Source organism: Pogoniulus pusillus, chromosome 31 (genome assembly GCF_015220805.1).
Source record: "Pogoniulus pusillus isolate bPogPus1 chromosome 31, bPogPus1.pri, whole genome shotgun sequence".
NCBI classification, from domain to species: Eukaryota; Metazoa; Chordata; class Aves; order Piciformes; family Lybiidae; genus Pogoniulus; species Pogoniulus pusillus.
Genome location: NC_087294.1, coordinates 10,048,419 through 10,067,247, shown reverse-complemented (window position 1 = coordinate 10,067,247; position 18,829 = coordinate 10,048,419). Strand labels below are relative to the sequence as shown.

The window sequence follows — 18,829 nt, the reverse complement described above, 5'->3', positions numbered from 1 at the left end:
TCTGTCAGTTTGCCATGCAAAGCTCACAGCAGCTCTTCACTGAAGAGGAGCAGTTAATTTCACTGAATTGAAAGCAGATTAGGCCATTGACCTTAATGGACAGCATCTCTTTGTAAGAAGTGCACCCCAGGCTCCCAAGGTGCTACATGGCAATACAAGCACGTATTAGCAGAAAATACTGCTGTGCCCAGCTTGGGAAGTATCTGGTGCCAAGCTGGGCATGCCATCCCAGCATTTAATCCTCTTGTAAGGAAACCATTACAGAGAGACAGAAAAAGGAAACACTTACTTGGTCCAAGGCCTATGGAAAATGCAGCAACATATACAAGCAGGCTGGCCAGGGAGAGCCATTTCAGGACAACAGGAACCTCCTCACTTTCCATGAGAGACCCTGCTTTGCTCTTGCCTCCTGCCAGGGCCGTCCTGTTCAGTTCTGTCCTGACAATATCTGGGCTTCTCTGTGCATCAGATGACAATCTTTCTGGTGAAACCACGCTTGCAAAGAGCTCCTTGAGACTCCCATTGATGACACCAGTGAGATTTCCTGATCTCTGGAGAAAGAAATCCTCGGGAGACTGGCTTCTGCAAACATTAGTGAAATTCACATGTATGTTACGGTTCACTAAGCCCATCGTGACCAAGGAGATTGCCATAACAGATGAACCAATGCAAAGAAAAGTTTTACTTCCAACTTGATCCACAAAAAACGTGGCTGGGACCGTGCTGACCACTTTAACCACTCCAACTCCAGTAGAAGCCAAGCTGGCAGCTTCGTTGCTCTGGAACCCAACTGACTTCAAAACAGTTGATGCATAGAATAAAATATTGGGTTGCCCAGTTGTTTGCACAAAAAAGACCAGAGTGAGTCCTACCAGCATTCGGGCCCTCATGTTGTTTTTTGAACGGAACAGGTCCAAGAAGCTGTACTGATGCTCCTCTTTCAGGGACGACTTGATCGCGGTAAGTTCGTAAGTAGCATCTGGTGTTTCCCGTAGCCTCTCCAGTACCTTTCTTGCAGCTTCATCATTGTTTTTCATGACAAGAAACCGAGGACTTGGGGGAAGGAAATACATGGAAACAGCCTGCAAAGCACCCAATGGAATCACAAAGCCGAACATGTACTTCCAGCCCTGAGGTACCCTGGCAAAGGCGTAATTGGAGATGTAGGCCAACAGAATGCCCATCACGATCATGAGTTCATTCAGCGACACGAGGAGGCCTCTTCGGTGCTGGGGGGCGATCTCAGCGATGTACACACAGGTTGCAATTGATGACAACGAGATGGAAACGCCGATGGCGATCCGCCCCACGATGAGAACCCCGTACGACTCGCAGGGCAGCAAAATCAGACTCCCCAGCACAAGCAGGGAAGATGCAATAATGATAGCAAGTCTCCTTCCAAACTGGTCTATTAGGAATCCACCACTAAGGGATGCAAATAAAGCCCCAATAAGCAGGGAGCTTACGACGATCTCCTGCTCTTTGCAGGACAGTGCTAATGTGCTGCTCATCTGAAGAAGAGCTCCGGAGATAAGGCCCAGCTCATAACCCATCAGAAGTCCACTTATGGCAGCCACGGCAGAAGATAGAAAGGTAAATGTTCCACAGCCTGAAATAAGACAAAAAAAACAAACCACAGAAAATTGAAAGTGTAAAACTCTGCAACATTCTAACAACTAACAATAACTTTGTTTTTTTTTTCCACCAGGCTGAAAAATCATTTTTGTGACTTTAATGCAAAGCAGTGAGGTGCATACAAGCCCAGCAGCAGTTATGACCTAAAAGGCTAGGTTTGAAAAGAAGAGAAGAAATAATCATAGCACTTTCTCTAATTCTCATGTTTTGGGGCTCCTTATCATCCTGAACAGATGTTAATAAGGTTTCATAGATTTACAGAATCAGTCAGGTTGGAAGGGACCACAAGGATCATCTAGTTTGAACCCCCCTGCCATGCCCAGGGACACCCTACCCTCATCCAGCCTGGCCTTAAACACCTCCAGGGATGGGGCCTCAACCACCTCCCTGGGAAACCCATTCCAGCCTCTCACCACTCTCATGCTCAACAACTTCCTCCTCACACCCAGTCTGAACCTACCCACCTCCAGCTTTGCTCCATTCCCCCTAGTCCAGTCACTCCCTGAGAGCCTAAAAAGCCCCACCCAAGCCTCTTTTGTAGGCCGCCTTCAGATCCTGGAAGGCCACAAGAAGGTCACCTGGGAGCCTCCTCTTCTCCAGACTGAACTGCCCCAACTCTTTCAGTCTGTCCTCATAGCAGAGCTGCTGTAGCCCTCTGAGCATCCCAGTGGCCCTTCTCTGGACATGCTCCAGCATGTCCATATCCCTCTTGTAATAGGGGCTCCAAAGCTGGATGCAGTACTCCAGGTGAGTGTCTCAGCAGAGTGGAGTAGAGAGGGAGAATCACCTCCCTCGACCTGCTGGCCACACTTCTGATGCAGCCCAGGCTCTGGTTGGCTTTCTGGGCTGCAAGTGCACACCGCTTGCTCATGCTGAGCTTCTCATCCACCAGCACCACCATATCCCTCTTCTCAGGGCTGCTCTCCAGCCAGGCACTGCCCAGCCTGGATTTGTATTTGATTCATAGAATGGGTTGGGAAGGATCCAACCTGCCTGCCATGAACAGGGACACTTTCCACAAGACCAAAATGATCAGGCCCTAAATAATGAAACCTTCCAGATCAGAATGGTGTTGCCTACAAATCTTTTGGTGAGAAAGCAGTTTTCGCCTTGAGATGTTCTCATTGTTTTTCCTATGCTGGACTGATTTTTTCCTGTCCTGGACTGAGGAATTCTTGTCCACCTAACCAGTGTACCATGGGAAAGGAAAGCAGTCGTTTTCCAGCCAAATTGCTTTGATCTCGACTTGAGTAAGCAACAAGTTTTCCTCACCACTTACTAGCTGTCATGGGTTGAGTTAGCTCTTAGGCTAAACCTGGGCTTGTTTAGTCTGGAGAAGAGAAGGCTCAGGGGAGACCTTTATTGCTCTCTACAACTACCTGAAAGGAGGTTGTAGCCAGGTGGGGGTTGGTCTCTTCTCCCAGGCACACAGTGACAGAACAAGAGGACACAGTCTCAAGTTGCACCAGGGCAGGTTTAGGTTGGAAGTTAGGAAGAATTTCTTCACATAAAGAACGATTGGCATTGGAATGGGCTGCCTGGGGAGGTGGTGCTCCTCCACCATCCGTGGAAGTGTTTAAAAGGAGACTGAATGAGGCACTTAGTGCTATGGTTTAGTTAATTAGAAGGTGTTAGGTGATAGGTTGGAATTGATGATCTTGAAGTTCTTTTCCAACCTGGTTAATTCTGTGACTCTGTGATCACACTAATTCTTTTGTTTTACACAAGGATGCAGTGGAGGCTGCTGGTACCAGTGTTTTTATTTTGCCTAATGGAAACTTACCCACTGAGCACCAGACTGATCCAGATAGCAGGAATATTCTAGGGAAACCAGCCTTTGAGGGACAGATTCATGAACTTTGTAGCCTTTGCTTATCACTAATCTCAAGATTCCTTGGAATATCAGGATCAAATATTTTGCATAGTTTACAGCAGTCATGATGTCAGGAATAAAAAGCAGATGGCAAAACATAAACCAAATGAAGATGATATGCCTTTTAATGTCCACTTTAAAACAAACTCATTTTATACAACTGTGGTTCACTGTTTATTGTTACAAGATAGATTTGACTGATTGCATTCTGCTAACTGTGAAGCCTTTTGCACCCTAAACCTTGAGGAATATATCAGTTTGTTATTGTTGGCCTTGCTCTTTCTCCCAGCATGATTTTCCTCTCATCATGATGTTGGCTGCCACACAGCTAGGAAAGAGTAAATTGACTTCTGACTCTCCAGTTAGTTGGAGATATGGGACATGAGGAGAGGCATCTTTCACAACATAACAGAGTCCCTATTTCAGCTGGTTCTCCTGGAATAAGAACTTTCCAGCTTTGCCTAGCAATGTGGTATGTGGTCTAATTGAAATTTATACATGGGCTTTGTTTACTTTCAGCATATTTTTCTGAAGCATTAAGACTCTTTGATCACATAGACTGCCTGGAGTTCCTTGCCAATAACTTTTGGGCACAGTGGTGGGGAATCAGTCCCATTTGACAGAGGATATTACATTTCTAACACAAATTGTGAAGAGAAGCAGAGCCAGCCCTAGTAGTACATTTGCACTACTGAAATAAACAGTGTCAGAGCCCAGGCCCAGACTCTGGCATGTGGACATTTGTGCTGCTAACTTGGTAATGTGGTCTCTGGCATGACTGTGCCCTGAACTACCTTACACTCTCCTAACAACTCTGGGAGCAATTTGTTTCACCTGTGGGACCAACCATCATGTTCTACAAACAATCTACAGGAGACTGGTTTGTTTTGGAAGGTATCAGTGTATTACTGTGTGACTATAAGACATATCTCCACGGCCAGGAGAAGTGTGTAAGCCCATTAAGCCTATTAAGATAAGCATCATAGAGTAGAATAGAACAGAATAGAGTAGATCAGGTTGGAAGAGACTCCATGATCAACCAGTCCAACCTGTCACCCAGCCCTATCCAATCAACCAGACCATGTAGGTCTTCTACCTTGTTCTCAGTTCTCTCCATCTGAGCTAAACAGAATGCAGGTGGCAGCAGCCCAGAGCTAGTTAGCTCACCCATCATGTCTCAGCCCACTCTGCCCCTGGGCTCGGGTGGCTGGCAAGCCACAAACAGACAAGAGATGGTCAAAAATTACATGGTTTTGCTATGATGGGCTGTAAAGGCCTGGAGCAAACATGAGTATTGTGAGGAGACTTTCAGAGGTTGGGGGTGGATGGCAGATTTATTGTGATGGAGATGGGGCAGCTAGAAGAAAATGACAGAAACAAAATTGCAAGGTAAAAGTCTTGGTTTGTATTGTTGTCCATGTCTGTATATGTCTAGAGCTTTTTCTTCCTTTATGTGCACAGTATCCATTGTAATTTCACGTAGGACATGGGCTAGGGCAAGATCCTGCTGTACTTCAATGCTACAGGCTTGGGGAAGTGTGGCTGGAAAGCTGTCTGGAGGAAAGGGATCTGGGGGTTCTAATCAACAAGTAGCTGAATATGAGCAGTGTGCCCAGGTGGCCAGGAAAGCCAATGGCATCCTGGCTGGGATTAGAAATGCTGTGTCCAGCAGGAGGAGGGAGGTGATTACCCCTTGGACTTGGCTCTGGTGAGGCCACACCTCAAGTACTGTGTTCAGTTTTGGGTACTTCAATAAAAGAGGGATGTGCTGGAGCAAGTGCAGAGGAAGGCAACAAAGCTGTGGAGGGCCTGGAGAATAGATCTTATGAGGAGCAACTGAAGGAGCTGGGACTGTTTAGTTTGAAAAAGAGGAGTTTGAAAATGAGGGGGCATCTCATTGCTGTCTACAGCTACCTGAAAGGAGGTTGTGGAGAGGCTGCTTCTGGTCTCTTCTCACAGGTAAACAGTGATAAGATGAGAGGGCACAGCCTCAAGCTGCAACTGGGTAGGTTTAGACTGCAAGTGGTCAGGCATTGGAATGGGCTGCTCAGGGAGGTGGTTGAGTCACTACCCCTGGATGGGCTTAAAAGTTGTTTGGATGTGGTGCTTGGGGATATGATTTAGGGTGGACTTTGCCAAGTAGAGTTATTGGTTGGACTTAGTGATTCTGAGGGTCTCTTCCAACCTGAATGTTTCTGTGATTCTGTGCTTCCTTCACACTCTGAGCAACATCTCAGGGGATGTGCTACTGACTCCAGCTAAGCTGCTTTGTGCTACATGTGCTCCATCCTCTAACGAATACATGGAATACATGTTTTGTCAGTGCAAAATCTAATTTCTCCCCTCCTTTACACTTTTTACTTGCCTTATTAGATTTGGAGAATACATCCTTCCAGTGAATCCTGCATGGAATTTAGGGCTGGTAACAACATAGCCTTGTGCTGAATGAATGAGCCTAAGTATCAGAAGAGACACTGCTAATTTGATTGGATGGTTCTCTGCCCCAGCTACAGCTCAGTGCTGATGCTTGTGCTTTCTTGGGCATCTCTGTGTTTTACATCATTAAGCTATGTAGACTTAACCTAAGACTTTACCTTAATTTATGTATTATTGTGGCCAAAAGAGACCATTGTGGTCATCCGTTCTGACACTGATGAACCTCACACCATAACCCTTCAGACACATTTAAATAACATTGTATTTCAACTAGGCCATTTAAATTATTCACCTTTGATTTCAAATTTTCTAGCAGGTGAGAGCCAATGACTTTAAGTTGTAAGTTGTCCCAGTGGTTACTTGCATTCACTGTAAATTATTTCTGGACTTAATTCCTGCAACTTCAGCTTCCAGCCATTCTCCATTTGCCTGCACTTAGCTGCAGTTCACTAAGTAGAAAATTATAGCCTGTCATTGATTCCTCCCACAGATGTCCTCTTGATACATTGCTTAGCCTGTGAAGCTTTGCAAGTTTACCATTCCCTTAAGCATTCAAAGCCTTGGTCTCTGAACTCTGCCCATATTACCAACTCCTCAATAAATTCTTCTTGAATAAATAGTGAGCCGGACTCAGTGCTTCTGCAGTGGTTGCACAGTGCCACATAGAATCACAGAATCATTGAGGCTACAAAAGACCTCTGAGATCATAAAGTCCAGCCTGTAACCTAACACCACGACATCAGCTAAACTATGCCACCAAGTGCCACATCCAGTCTTTTCTTAAAGACTTCCAGGGATGGTGACGCCACCTCCCTGGGCAGTCCATTCCAGTGCCTGATCACCCTTTCCATGAGGAAGTGCTTCCTAACATCTAACCTAAACCTCCCCTGGTACAGCTTCAGGACATGCCCTCTTGTCCTGTCACAAATTGCCTGGGAGAAGCATCTGACCCCTACCTAACTACAACTTCCCTTTGGGTAGTTGTAGAGAGTGATAAGGTCCACTCTAAGAATGATTTTGCTAGTCCTGCTGGCCACACTATTCCCAACACAGGCCAAGATGCCATTGGCCTTTTGTGCCACCTGAGCACACTGCTGGCTCACAGCCAGCTGTCAACCAGCACTCCCAGGTCCCTCTCTGCCAGGCTGCTCTGCAGTCACTCATCCCCCAGTCTGTATTGCTGCATGGGGTTATTGTGGCCAAACTTGACGTAATGGTCCTGCTCCTGGTGGGTGTTTCCCCCTTTATTTGCCTGAGAATTGTCGTAGGCATATACAGGAGCTCATCTTCTGCTGGTTACCCTCCAGGACAGCCAATTTATTTTCTGTCTGGGTTACTTCCAAGGCACTGCTTCTCCTTTAACTATGCCCTGCCTTCTGCATCCTACCTAGGAATGCAGATCACTTTACGTTTATCTACATCAAAACACATGGAATGGGTTCAGTTCACACAAGCATGAGAGAACTACAGCATCTCTAGATTTCTGCTGTAACTGCTTGTAGAGAAAAAGGTACTTCTAGATGTTTGAAGTAGGTCAGATGCCTGTTTCTCTCCATTGCCTATAAAAGGAATCTGTGTGCCTTGCTCAGATGCGGGTGTCTAAAGTTAGAAGAGCGGAACCCCAGACAGCACATTCACTCACAGTCAGCAAGCCAAGCCATACGAATTGCATTCATCCAGTGATCTATCCCATTTATTATTCACCCATCACCTTTATCACCCACAAACAATCTGCTGTTATCTTCTTTCAGACAAGTGAGAATAACTGTTATACAACATAGGGACAAAAAACTGAGTTTAAGGCTCTCCTGCAGAAGCACAGTAGTGTGGTCAGTGTCTCCTATTGATACTTAGAGGTCTCTGCCCTGCATGGCTTTTAATTCTTTAAATGTGCAACTGTCAGTTTTGTATGGTCCCAGTTTCTGACTCAAAATGCCAGTGCCAAGTCAAATATCTTGACAGAGTCCACTATCAGCACGGTTCTTTACAGACCAGGCTGTGCTCTCCTCAGCCTGTGATTCTCAGATCAGAGCAACCAAGGTGATTATTTTTAATCCGAGAGGCTGCACATACTGGATGTGGAACTGGGACACCTGGGAAGTTGTCAGGGAAGCACTCAAACCCATATATTTCTTGCTTCTCCAAGCATGGCAGCTTGACCAATGCCTTAATGTTTCTTTGTTTTGTTTCTGCTGAATCAGCTAATATCCTTGTTTATGTGTCCAGTGAGAGAGACTCACAGTCACAAAGAAATAGTGGAGGACTCTTTCTAAAGCAAACCCTTGAAAGAAGAGGAGATTCTGATGTGATTCAAATGGAAACATATCATCTTTCTGCATTAGCAGCAGCAAACTCAGCAGTTAACTCAGTGTCTCTTGCCCCTCACAGACACCATTGTGCCAAGTAACATCTTTCTATCACTGTGAAGTTTTGCTGCCACGGCTGTACCTGAGACTTGCTCAGAACTGCCCACACTGAGTTAAACCCTGAAATCTCCACCTGTTTTTCCTTCATGGTCCTCCTCCAGACAAAATTGCTTCTGACTTCAGTGTATGCTTGGCTTTAACATTTCCAGATAAAGCCTGGTGGTGTAGTTGTACTCACAGTCCTTTTAAGTGTCACTTTTAATGATGGTGCTGGCAGCTTTAGGCATTCCTTTGTCTAAAAAATAAAAAGCTTCTTCAAATGTATATTTCTCTTGTTTTTATGAGATGCCTGCAAAATGCATGGCAGTGTGCAGTCCAAGGGAGTGAAATATTTTAACGATGGCTTTCAGAGAAATTTCTCCTTCTGCCTGCAGCAAACACCATGGCTAATGAGTATGTGGCTGGTATGTGACAAGTGATTGGAAGTCTATTCTCTAGTTTCACCATGTAAACAAAATGGTTTCTCACAACTGTTACTCAGGTCAAAAGCAGCACTACTTGGCAAACAAACTTATCTTTAAGAACATTCATTGGAAATGTTTGTGCTTTGTTCCTGAAAAGGAGACCAAGCACAGTTGTAGTACAGCAGAGTCTACTGCTGATGAGAGTGGATGGGGCCAACTAGTGAGGGTCTGCCCCTTCACTTACATTTAAGCACATGTTTAGGATGTATTCCAAAGGCAAATGATTTGTTCTGTTCCGTGCATTTTATGAGCATTATGGATAGATGATCTGTGCCAGGGAAGATCTGTAAGCAGGCTGAGCTGGGAAACAACACCGCTCTTCCCCCACTTCATGTGGAGGAGAGCTGTGGGAAAGGTGCCTGGGAGCCCTTTCCAGCTCACCTGGGCAGCACTAACTGAGATTTTTGTGATGTGGTTTTTTTCTTTCCTTTCTCCCAAGAGCACATGCAGTGTGTGCAAAGAAAACTAGTGGGATGGAGTGGAGGATGAGGTCAGCTCTTTGTGACCTGAGCAAATACATCTATTTTAATAGGAGGGCACTTGAGAGTCTCTTCTAGCATGGTGGAGTTTTTTCCTGTGGACTTTAAGCTGAGGTGAGATAGGTCTCAATTTGGCAGGGAAAGAAAGTATTTCCTGAAAGGTCAAATATATCTTCTCTAAATCCTTGGGGATTCTTTGATCCGTTTAGCCATTTGAAAGGTGAGATTGAACTCTAACAATGCTTTGTTAGTAAGCACAGGTTAGAAAATAGCAACGAGTGGAGTGCATTGCAGAGATGTGTGTTCACAGTGTGAAATCTCCCTTTTCTAGCAGAAGAGGCTATCTACTTTTATCTATCATAAATCTTAAACTACAGCATCTGTATCTGAAAATTATAAGCTTTCTGTAGCAACATTTTTTTTCTTTGAGTGCTGTCTGATGTACAAAAAGTTTACCTTTATGGGGAAACAGTGTCTAAGAATCCCAGGTTTTTCTTTAGAGGAGCATTTTCCTTGAAGAGTACAGTGTGTGGATCACATGGCTTTGTAAGGTAAATATTTAATGGCTTCTGTTGGGAATTGCTGTATAATTAAATCATGATTTTGCCTCTCAGAAATGAGAATGCAATATCATTCTCTTTTCTGAGAAAATGGGGTAAATATTCCATTTTTCGTGCTGTCATGATCTTTACTGCACTGCCACAGTTACTTTCTGTGTCTCGTCTGGTTGTCTGGTGTAAAGAGATAGGCATTTCCCTGTCGATCTGTTCTAATGCCTGTGATTTCTTTGGATCCAGTAGCTGCTCAATACATGCATTTCTCCAATTAGCTAGGATACATCTAATTCTTCATCTAGAAGTCTGGCACGGGATTTAGAACAATTACCCAGCAAGATCCTACGAGATGAAACAAATGTTGCAATCAGAGCTGGGAAATCTCAGAAAATACTCTATTTACCCCCAAATAGTGTGAAGGCCACGTAGGGCCATGCCTGTTTGACAAGTGTGACTCCTCTCACTCACGCAAGAGAGGCAAACCCAAAAGTTTGGATTAAAAACGAAGGCAGGAGGAAGGTGACAGATCACACATTTAAACACATCTAAATTCCAGTGATGGTAGGAAGCACTGCATACTTTGTGTAGTGTAAGCCCAAGGGAGGTATTATGTGTGTAATATTCATATTTCATGAGCAAATGCTCGCTGGCACTGATGGAAAGACAGGGAATGCAGATCCTGGACAGACTCATGTTGGACATGTCTTCTCCTCTCTCAGTGCTCTGCCATGTATTCTCACTCTGTCAACAGCCAGCCTGCTCTTCATTACATTAAACGGGATTTGGATTTTGTTCTATTATTTCTAGTAAGAATTAACATGTCCTGTTAATTCCTAGCTAGGTAATTATAAATTCCTTGAATTACTGCTTTAATTTCTGAGGGCAAGATCAAGTGTGTAATTTGCACGTACTCTTCTAACCATAGCCCTTGTGCTGCAGTAATTTTGCTGTCTGTCTGTAGCAACTGCTGTGCTTCCCTCTGATAATGTTATCCTATTACCACCTGCACTGCTCCCCTCGTGCCCTAAGGTAATGTTAAACATCTCACACTGTCTGGATTTCTGTTCTTGGTTAATCTCTGCTTTCAGGCATCAGTAGGTGTTGCTGGGCCAGTCACTGGTACACTCCAACAAACCATTTGTGCCTGCGGTATGTGATCATTTCTAGGTTAAACAGTTCATTCATTTTCAAGAGAGAACAAAACCTGCATTTTTGGACACAGTAATTTCTGGTTTACAAACCTGCTTTCCTGTCTTGGGTACAGCTGTCTTGGGAGTGAGAAATGTCATGACTGTAGGTCATTTTCCCCTTGATCTTATCGTCAGTGGAAGAGACTCAGGACGCAAAACTATGCTGTAACTTAGAAAAACTGGCTGGGCAGGACACAGCACAGCAAAGGTGAGGAGCTATGAAATCAAGCCTCAGCACTCAAAAATCTTTTGCAGAAGGAATTTTACATTGATTCTTTTTTTTTGTCCACAGCATAAGCACAGAAACCTTGTTTCTTCCTGAAATGCTAGGGGAGAAAAAGACTGGAGAGAGTCCTCATGCCCCCACCCTGTCCTTTCCCCTCTGCGTTAGCAGGTGCAATGCTTGCCTGACCTCCCCACGCTTCGGTGGGAGAGGCTGAATCGCTCCTACGTGCGCAAGGACTGGAGCACCACTGTTCTCTTAGGTGGCTGTGGCTCCTCCGGTTCTTTCAGCAGACTGAACTTCGTAAAGGAAAAGGATTGACACCGCAGACAGCAACATGCACTAACAGCGGAACCGAGGCCTTTTTGGGGGGAAGCATCACATAGAGCTTCATTCAAAATCCAAGCCAGCGTTTCCTTCCTTCCTTCCTCACATCGCCCCCTCTCACACTTTTAGAAGCTGGGAGAGCGTGTCCCGAGAGCCTTTGGCTTGGCAGGGCTGTCCGCCCCCAGCGCCGAGCGCTGGCCGCAGGGGCAGCTGCTGGCTGGCAGCTGGCATTCGGCGCTGGCCGCTTTACCTGCTGCAGCTGGGAGCCCGCGGAGGTGGCGGCGGCGGCCGCCCCGGCTGCTTTCCTCATCCTCCCCTGCTCTCATCGTCTGGCTCTGCTGGTCGAGGTCCTCCGTGCCCTGCCCAGGTACCATGGCCACCCTCTTTTTGCACTTTGGGGCCGGAGCTCTTCACAGGGCAGCGCTCCTTCCCCGGCCGGCCAGGGAAGGACAGGTTCCTTTCCTCATGGCAACAAGTTGCCGAAGGTGGCTGAAACCGAGTGCAAAGCACAAAAGTGGTCTGCGAACAACTTTGTTGCTATTCAGAGGCTTTGCCCTTTGCAGTGACACAGGCTGTTGCTATTCTTGGGAGCCTATTGCAGGCGAGGGGAGGGCCGTCTGTCGGAAGCATTGCTTTTGCCTCTTAACTAATAGTTGGAGGCACCAGCGTCCACCCTGCCTGCACATTCCTTACCCATTAGCTTAAAGGCTCTCTCTCGCTCTCCCTCTTTCTCTTTTCCTTCTCCCGCTGGTCTTCCTACCCACCAGTTTTGCACGGGCGAAGGCGCACAGAAGGAGAGGATTCGAAGTGTTTGCTGCCTCAGCTTAAAGTTAGGGCACGGAGCAGAGAGACGTGAGCTCGCTTCATCCTTGTAAATTGTGAGCAAGTTGTGGTGAGAGATGGCACAGAAAAAAAGTGCCTATCCGTGGCAGCCCATTGCGAACTGCAGCAGCAGGAGTCAGGATTCTTCCCGGCATAGATGCATGTGCTATTTTACAAGCGAAGGAGGGGCAAGCAACCTCCTTTCCAGTGTCAGTTATTTGTGGGAAAACTGCGACTGTCTCAGTCATACTGAGTGAAAGGCTTTATTCTGAGACTCACTAGAAGTCATTCCATCCCTGCCAGCTTCAGTGGAAGCAGTGGCCCCAGGCTGGATTGCAGCAGTGAGGAAAACTAGAGCAGATGCAGGCAAGCTGCCCACAGGAACTGTCTGCCTAATCTTGGTCCAGATTCTGGTCCAGGTCCTGATGTTCGTTCTGATCCTGATCCTGGTCCTGCTTTTGGTCTGGGTCCGGGTCCAAGTCTTGGTGTGGGAGCCTCCAAGAGCTCTCAGCAGAACTGCTGGCCTCAGCTGTGGAAGCTGTCCCCATTGGGAATCACTGTTGTATAATTTGGCAGTGCTGCAGGCTTCTTGTTTGTGCTCTTTTTCCCTTTCTTCACTTGCTGTTTTGTCTTGGTTGGTTTTGTTTTAATACACTTACGCCTGCAGATAGCCTGAGAGGGAAGTCAGAGGTGGAAAGTTGGTGGCTTTTGGAGTGTTTCCAAAAAACAGAATTCCTAAACATTTTTTTTTCCTTGAGTAGAGCAGGCACAACATTCTTGCTTGCCTAACAAGAATGAAATGACAAAAGACACTCTAACTGCCCCATCTGGCAGCTGCCTCGCTATCAGCTTCAGAAACTGGAGTGTCATAGATGCTATGGGGACACCAGTTCTGGCAGGCAGATGTGTTTCTGCAATGCCTTTGGCATGGAGTTAAATGAATCAGCCTAGCTCTACTCTTGTGTGTAACCTATTTTCCACGTTCCTGCCAGGTGGTACAAGATGCTCTCAGTGCTGTTAATTTTTTTTGCCACCTCCAGAGAGACAGTGTTTCTTCATGCAGTATGTGCAAAAAAATAAGGGCAACTTCTAAAGAAATTATTCAAATGTTTTGGGGAAAGGAAAAAAAAAAAGAGTCCATTTAGGCTGGGGAAGGAGGAGAAATCTTTTCAAGGATTAAGCCAATCTATGACAAGATTCCTCTGTTGTAATGTGGCATACAATTGACCTCCTCTCACAGCCTACGCCTCCTGCAACACAGAGCTGGCACTCTACACAGTGCCTGGTCTCTCTAGCTCCAGCACTACACACTTCACAGTATCACAGTGTCATCAGGGTTGGAAGAGACCTTACAGATCATCAAGTCCAATCCTTTACCACAGAGCTCAAGGCTAGACCATGGCACCAAGTGCCATGTCCAATCCTGCCTTGAACAGCTCCAGGGACGGCGACTCCACCACCTCCCCGGGCAGCCCATTCCAGTGTCCAATGACTCTCTCAGGGAAGAACTTTCTCCTCACCTCCAGCCTAAATTTCCCCTGGCACAGCTTGAGGCTGTGTCCTCTTGTTCTGTTGCTGGTTGCCTGGCACAAGAGACCAACCCCACCTGGCTACAACCTCCCTTCAGGTGGTTGTAGACAGCAATGAGGTCACCTCTGAGCCTTCTCTTCTCCAGGCTAAAAATCCCAGCTCCCTCAGCCTCTCCTCACAGGGCTGTGCTCCAGGCCTCTCACCAGCTTTGTCGCCCTTCTCTGGCCACATTCTGCTATCTCAACATCTCTCTTGAATTGAGGAGCCCAGAACTGGACACTGCACTCAAGGTGTGGCCTGACCAGTGCTGAGTACAGGGGAAGAATAACCTCCCTTGTCCTACTGGCCACACTGTTGCTGATCCAGGCCAGGATGCCATTGGCTCTCTTGGCCACCTGGGCACACTGCTGGCTCATGTTCAGCTACTATCTGCCAGCACCCCCAGGTCCCTCTCTGCCTGGCTGCTCTCCAGCCACTCTATCCCCAGCCTGTAGCGCTGATGGCATGCAGCAAATTCATGACAGAACTGAGAATACAAATTTCTTCTGCCTGAGTCCTGTGGTTTCTTGCCAAGTCATTCTTTGCATTTAGTTCTTACTTTTTGAGAGGCACTGATTTATACCTATGGATTTTTATATGACTCTTAAAAAAGTGTTTTAGGAAAGTTCTTGACCTCTTTGGCTAGAAGTAATAGGCACAGTCCAGAACTCATCATGCTTCACAACTCCCTCCTGGGTCTGAAAGCCACCTGCTGACTCACTGCACAAGCATTTACTCCTGCTGCTCTTCTGTTGGCATCCTTTTTTAAAAGCACTTTTTAAAAGTACAGTGTGGCCAGGGTCAGTAAGAGTTATGTTTTGGCAAAGTCAGGCTGAAGGTAAGAATCGGAGGTTGGAAAGCACAATGTGGGAAATAATTGAACCGAGAAGACAAAAACCTCAGTTTTACTTCAAGATTCTACTTTCATGCCATTGTAGCATTTCTATCAAACAAAAAGAAAGATCATCTGGCTTCTGGGTAACCTGGAGGGTTATTCAGTAAGAGTTACTGAATAACATATCCATGGTTTGCCATCACACACTGTCCTTTTCTGTTTGCTTCAGATATTTTGGACTAGCTGACCTTTGGTGCTGCCTTCCAAACCAGACCATTCTATGATTCTATTTCCCACAAATCACTCTTAACAAACCATATCTGCATCAGCTCTATACCTTTGAAAGAAAGTTGTTCATCTGAAAGAAAATCAGGAGGTAAAGGTGAATGAATGGTAGAAAGGTTAGTAAAAAAAATATGCCTGTGCAGATTTTATCCACTTCATTGTCTTGTGGGAAATGAAAAACTGCATCCTCTGCCCACACTGAACTTTCAAATGGGGTTGATTTCTTTCTTAATGACTTTTGATAACAACTTTCTGGAACAGTTGGGAGGAAACTCAATATGAATCAGTAAGAAGTGTATCAGAACTACATTTCAAATGCCTTTATTAATACTCTGTGCTAGTTTGAGCCTTGCTGGGATATTTTAGTGAGGAGAATTAGATTATAGGCTGTGAAAAGGAAACAGTGGTGATGGCTACTTCACTCATAGGCTTGCTGAGATGTATAAAACCAAGACCACATATATAGATAACAGAGTTACTCTCTGGGCTTTGGCTGCCTCCCTTCTCTCTCCTTAGCTTGCTGTCTGTGTGACTAATCCGTTTGCTTCCTAAGCCCCCTGGCTGATTCTCCAAACTCACCTTGAATGTGAGGCAAAGTCTGGGATAAGGTAGAGGGTTGGAAGGAGGTGGAAGGGTGGTTGGGAGCCCCTCCTGGGCACTCTGTTTTCTGGGAGGGCTGTTTTGTTTCTGTATTACCTTTTTAACTTGTATATCTCTGCATATAGCTGTAGATATTGTAAATACCTGCTTGTATATTGTGCTAAGCTGTAAATATAAAGCTTCATTCTTTTAATTTCCAGCCTCTGAGTCTAGTCTGGGTGATTTTGTTAAGGGGGGGGGGGGAATGGATAACACCCAAATCATCACATACCCAGTGTCAACAGGCTGAGTTGAACCTGCTGCTCTTACTTATACCACACTGCAGTCATGCCAGCTGCAAAAATGAAAGTACAGGCTTGTGTGGTTGGAGTAATTTCAATGAGTTTACTTCACTGACAGAGTCTGAACTCCAACCTGAACTTGGAGGAAGGATGGAGGGGGCAAGGTGGGGAATGGTGACCATGTGGCCCTGATTTCTTAACGGAACATCTCTTTATGAGGAGAGACTGAGGGAGCTGGGGCTCTTTAGCTTGGAGGAGACTGAGAGGTGACCTCATCAATGTCTATAAGTATGTAAGGGGTGAGTGCCAAGAGGATGCAGCTGCTGGGTGATGCCCAATGACAGACCAAGGGGCAATGGGTGGAACTTGAGGCATAGGAATTTGCATGTAAACAAGGGGGATTTTTTTCCCCTGTGAGGGTGACAGAACACTGGAACAGGCTGCCCGAGGGGGTTGTGGAGTCTGCCTCTCTGAAGATATTCAAAACCCACCTGGACGTGTACCTGTGTGATCTGATCTAGGTGATGCTGCTCTGGGGTGCCAGAAGGTTTGAACTGGATGACCTTTTGAGGTCCCTTCCAGCCCTTGACATTCTGTGATCCTGTGATTCTTGCTTCCACCATAAATGCACTGCCACCTATGTAGTGCAGTGCCTGCCAGGGCAAGGCCCCACTGAAATCAGGCAGATTTTAGGATTTTCCAAACCAGATGCCAATAATGGAAGCACTGCACAATGGAAAAAAGAGTTTTACTCCTTCCTTGTGTGATGAATTGTTAAAAATGTGTAAGCTGAAATTCCCTGTGCCCATTCCAGTTAAGGAAAGTGATGTACATCATCCTAGCTAAGAAAAAATGTGAGCTGCTGAAATTTGTATTATTTTGTTGCTGGGAAACATTTTCTCCCTCATGGAATATGTCAGCCACACAGGAAATGCAGTCATTTTCATGGTTTTAATTATTTCCACTGAGAAAGTGTTTTGTTTTCTCCTGAAAATCTTGTTGCTGCAAAAACAAACAACTAAACGTCTTTAGTTCTGCGCTTTGACTTCTTGCTGTTCTTTTTTAACCACAGCTGGCAACCTAAAAACAGTTGTACATGCACTCATTAATACCAAATTCAGAGTAAAGCTTTCCAGAGTCCACCAGAATTTTCTAATCCTTGCAGGTAAGGAATCAATAAAATCAGCCTCCCATCCACAGACCATTTTCCATTCACCCAGCGAGCACAAAGAAATAAGACTTATACAGTCACAGTATCACAGTATCACAGTATCACAGTATCACCAAGGATGGAAGAGACCTCATAGATCATCAAGTCCAACCCTTTACCACAGAGCTCAAGGCTAGACCATGGCACCAAGTGCCACATCCAATCCTGCCTTGAACAGCTCCAGGGACAGCGACTCCACCACCTCCCCGGGCAGCCCATTCCAGTGTCCAATGACTCTCTCAGGGAAGAACTTTCTCCTCACCTCCAGCCTAAATCTCCCCTGGCGCAGCTTGAGGCTGTGTCCTCTTGTTCTGGTGCTGGCCACCTGAGAGAAGAGAGCAACCTCCTCCTGGCCACAACCCCCCCTCAGGTAGTTGCAGACAGCAATAAGGTCCCCCTTGAGCCTCCTCTTCTCCAGGCTAACCAATCCCAGCTCCCTCAGCCTCTCCTCGTAGGGCTGTGCTCAAGGCCTCTCCCCAGCCTCGTCGCCCTTCTCTGGACACGCTCAAGCATCTCAATGTCCCTCCTAAACTGGGGGGCCCAGAACTGAACACAGCACTCAAGGTGTGGTCTAACCAGTGCAGAGTCCAGGGGCAGAATGACCTCCCTGCTCCTGCTGACCACACCATTCCTGATGCAGGCCAGGATGCCACTGGCTCTCTTGGCCACCTGGGCACACTGCTGGCTCATGTTCAGGTGGGTATCAATCAGCACCCCCAGATCCCTCTCTGTCTGGCTGCTCTCCAGCCACTCTGACCTCAGCCTGTATCTCTACATGGGGTTGTTGTGGCCAAAGTGCAGCACCAGGCACTTGGAGCTATTGAACCCCATCCCCTTGGACTCTGCCCATCTGTCCAGGGGGTCAAGGTCCTGCTGCAGGAGGATCAAATTGACTTTTGATTGCTGTAGGTTGCTGTGAGTTCAGAGAGGAGAGATTTCTGGGCAGCTCCCTGGGCCAGAAGTGCCTAAGACCACGTAGACATGGTTCCTGCCTTGGCTGTACCACTCTGGGAAAGAGGAAGGTAGAGAAGCAGCTCAGCTGTCTCAGCAGCAGCTTGTGTTGTGCTTCCCCCTTCTACCTCCCTAATAAGCAGGGAAAGGAAGCAAACAGCTTCTGCTTTTAAATTTAGTCTTCTGATAAGCAGACAGTTTTGTCTCAGTGACTATGATATGTGTGCATTCTTCATGCTTGAGTACAGCACAGGTTTACTTTGTAAGCAGGAGCACCTGGAAGCACTATTACAAGAGGCAGTTATGCAGAAGCTGGGAAATCCCAGAGAGGGCTCCTGCCTCTGTAACTCAGCTCTTTTGTGCATATGCACAATGCATTGTGTAATGTCTTTACAGCATGCAGCTTCTTTCACACGCCCTCCACCTTTTGTTCAGTACACACAGCAGATAATGTTAGGTTAATAATGGTTTGGAGGTCTGTGTTACATTGGAGCTCTGACTGCAAAACCACAGCCATTGCTAATCCCCTTGTAACCTACAGTGTTAGTGTTTTCACCTTGTTTGGTTTGTTCCAGGCTATAGTCTCAACCTTGGAAATGGACACAGTCTGTCATGGAAAGATGAGTAACAGTTTCCCGATAAACTCTGATCAGAACACTGGAACAGGCT

The 18,829-nt window shown here is 46.2% G+C and overlaps 1 protein-coding gene across 2 annotated transcripts in view; it reads right to left on the bottom strand.

Annotated features, from left to right (window-relative positions):
- The window catches only part of SLC2A12 (solute carrier family 2 member 12), a 34,582-nt gene extending 22,461 nt beyond the window's left edge, over positions 1–12,121 (bottom strand). Inside the window, exons 1-2 of one of the 2 annotated variants that reach the window (XM_064169145.1) lie at positions 11,858–12,121; positions 290–1,609 (exon numbers count right to left, since the gene is read on the bottom strand). In XM_064169145.1, the coding sequence (XP_064025215.1) occupies positions 290–1,609; positions 11,858–11,981 (1,444 nt within the window). In that variant the 5' untranslated portion in view covers positions 11,982–12,121. Of the gene's footprint in view, positions 1–289; positions 1,610–11,108; positions 11,208–11,857 lie in introns of those variants that run through there. The other variant, XM_064169146.1, reaches the window with a different exon arrangement.
- Between the last annotated feature and the right edge of the window lie 6,708 nt (positions 12,122–18,829).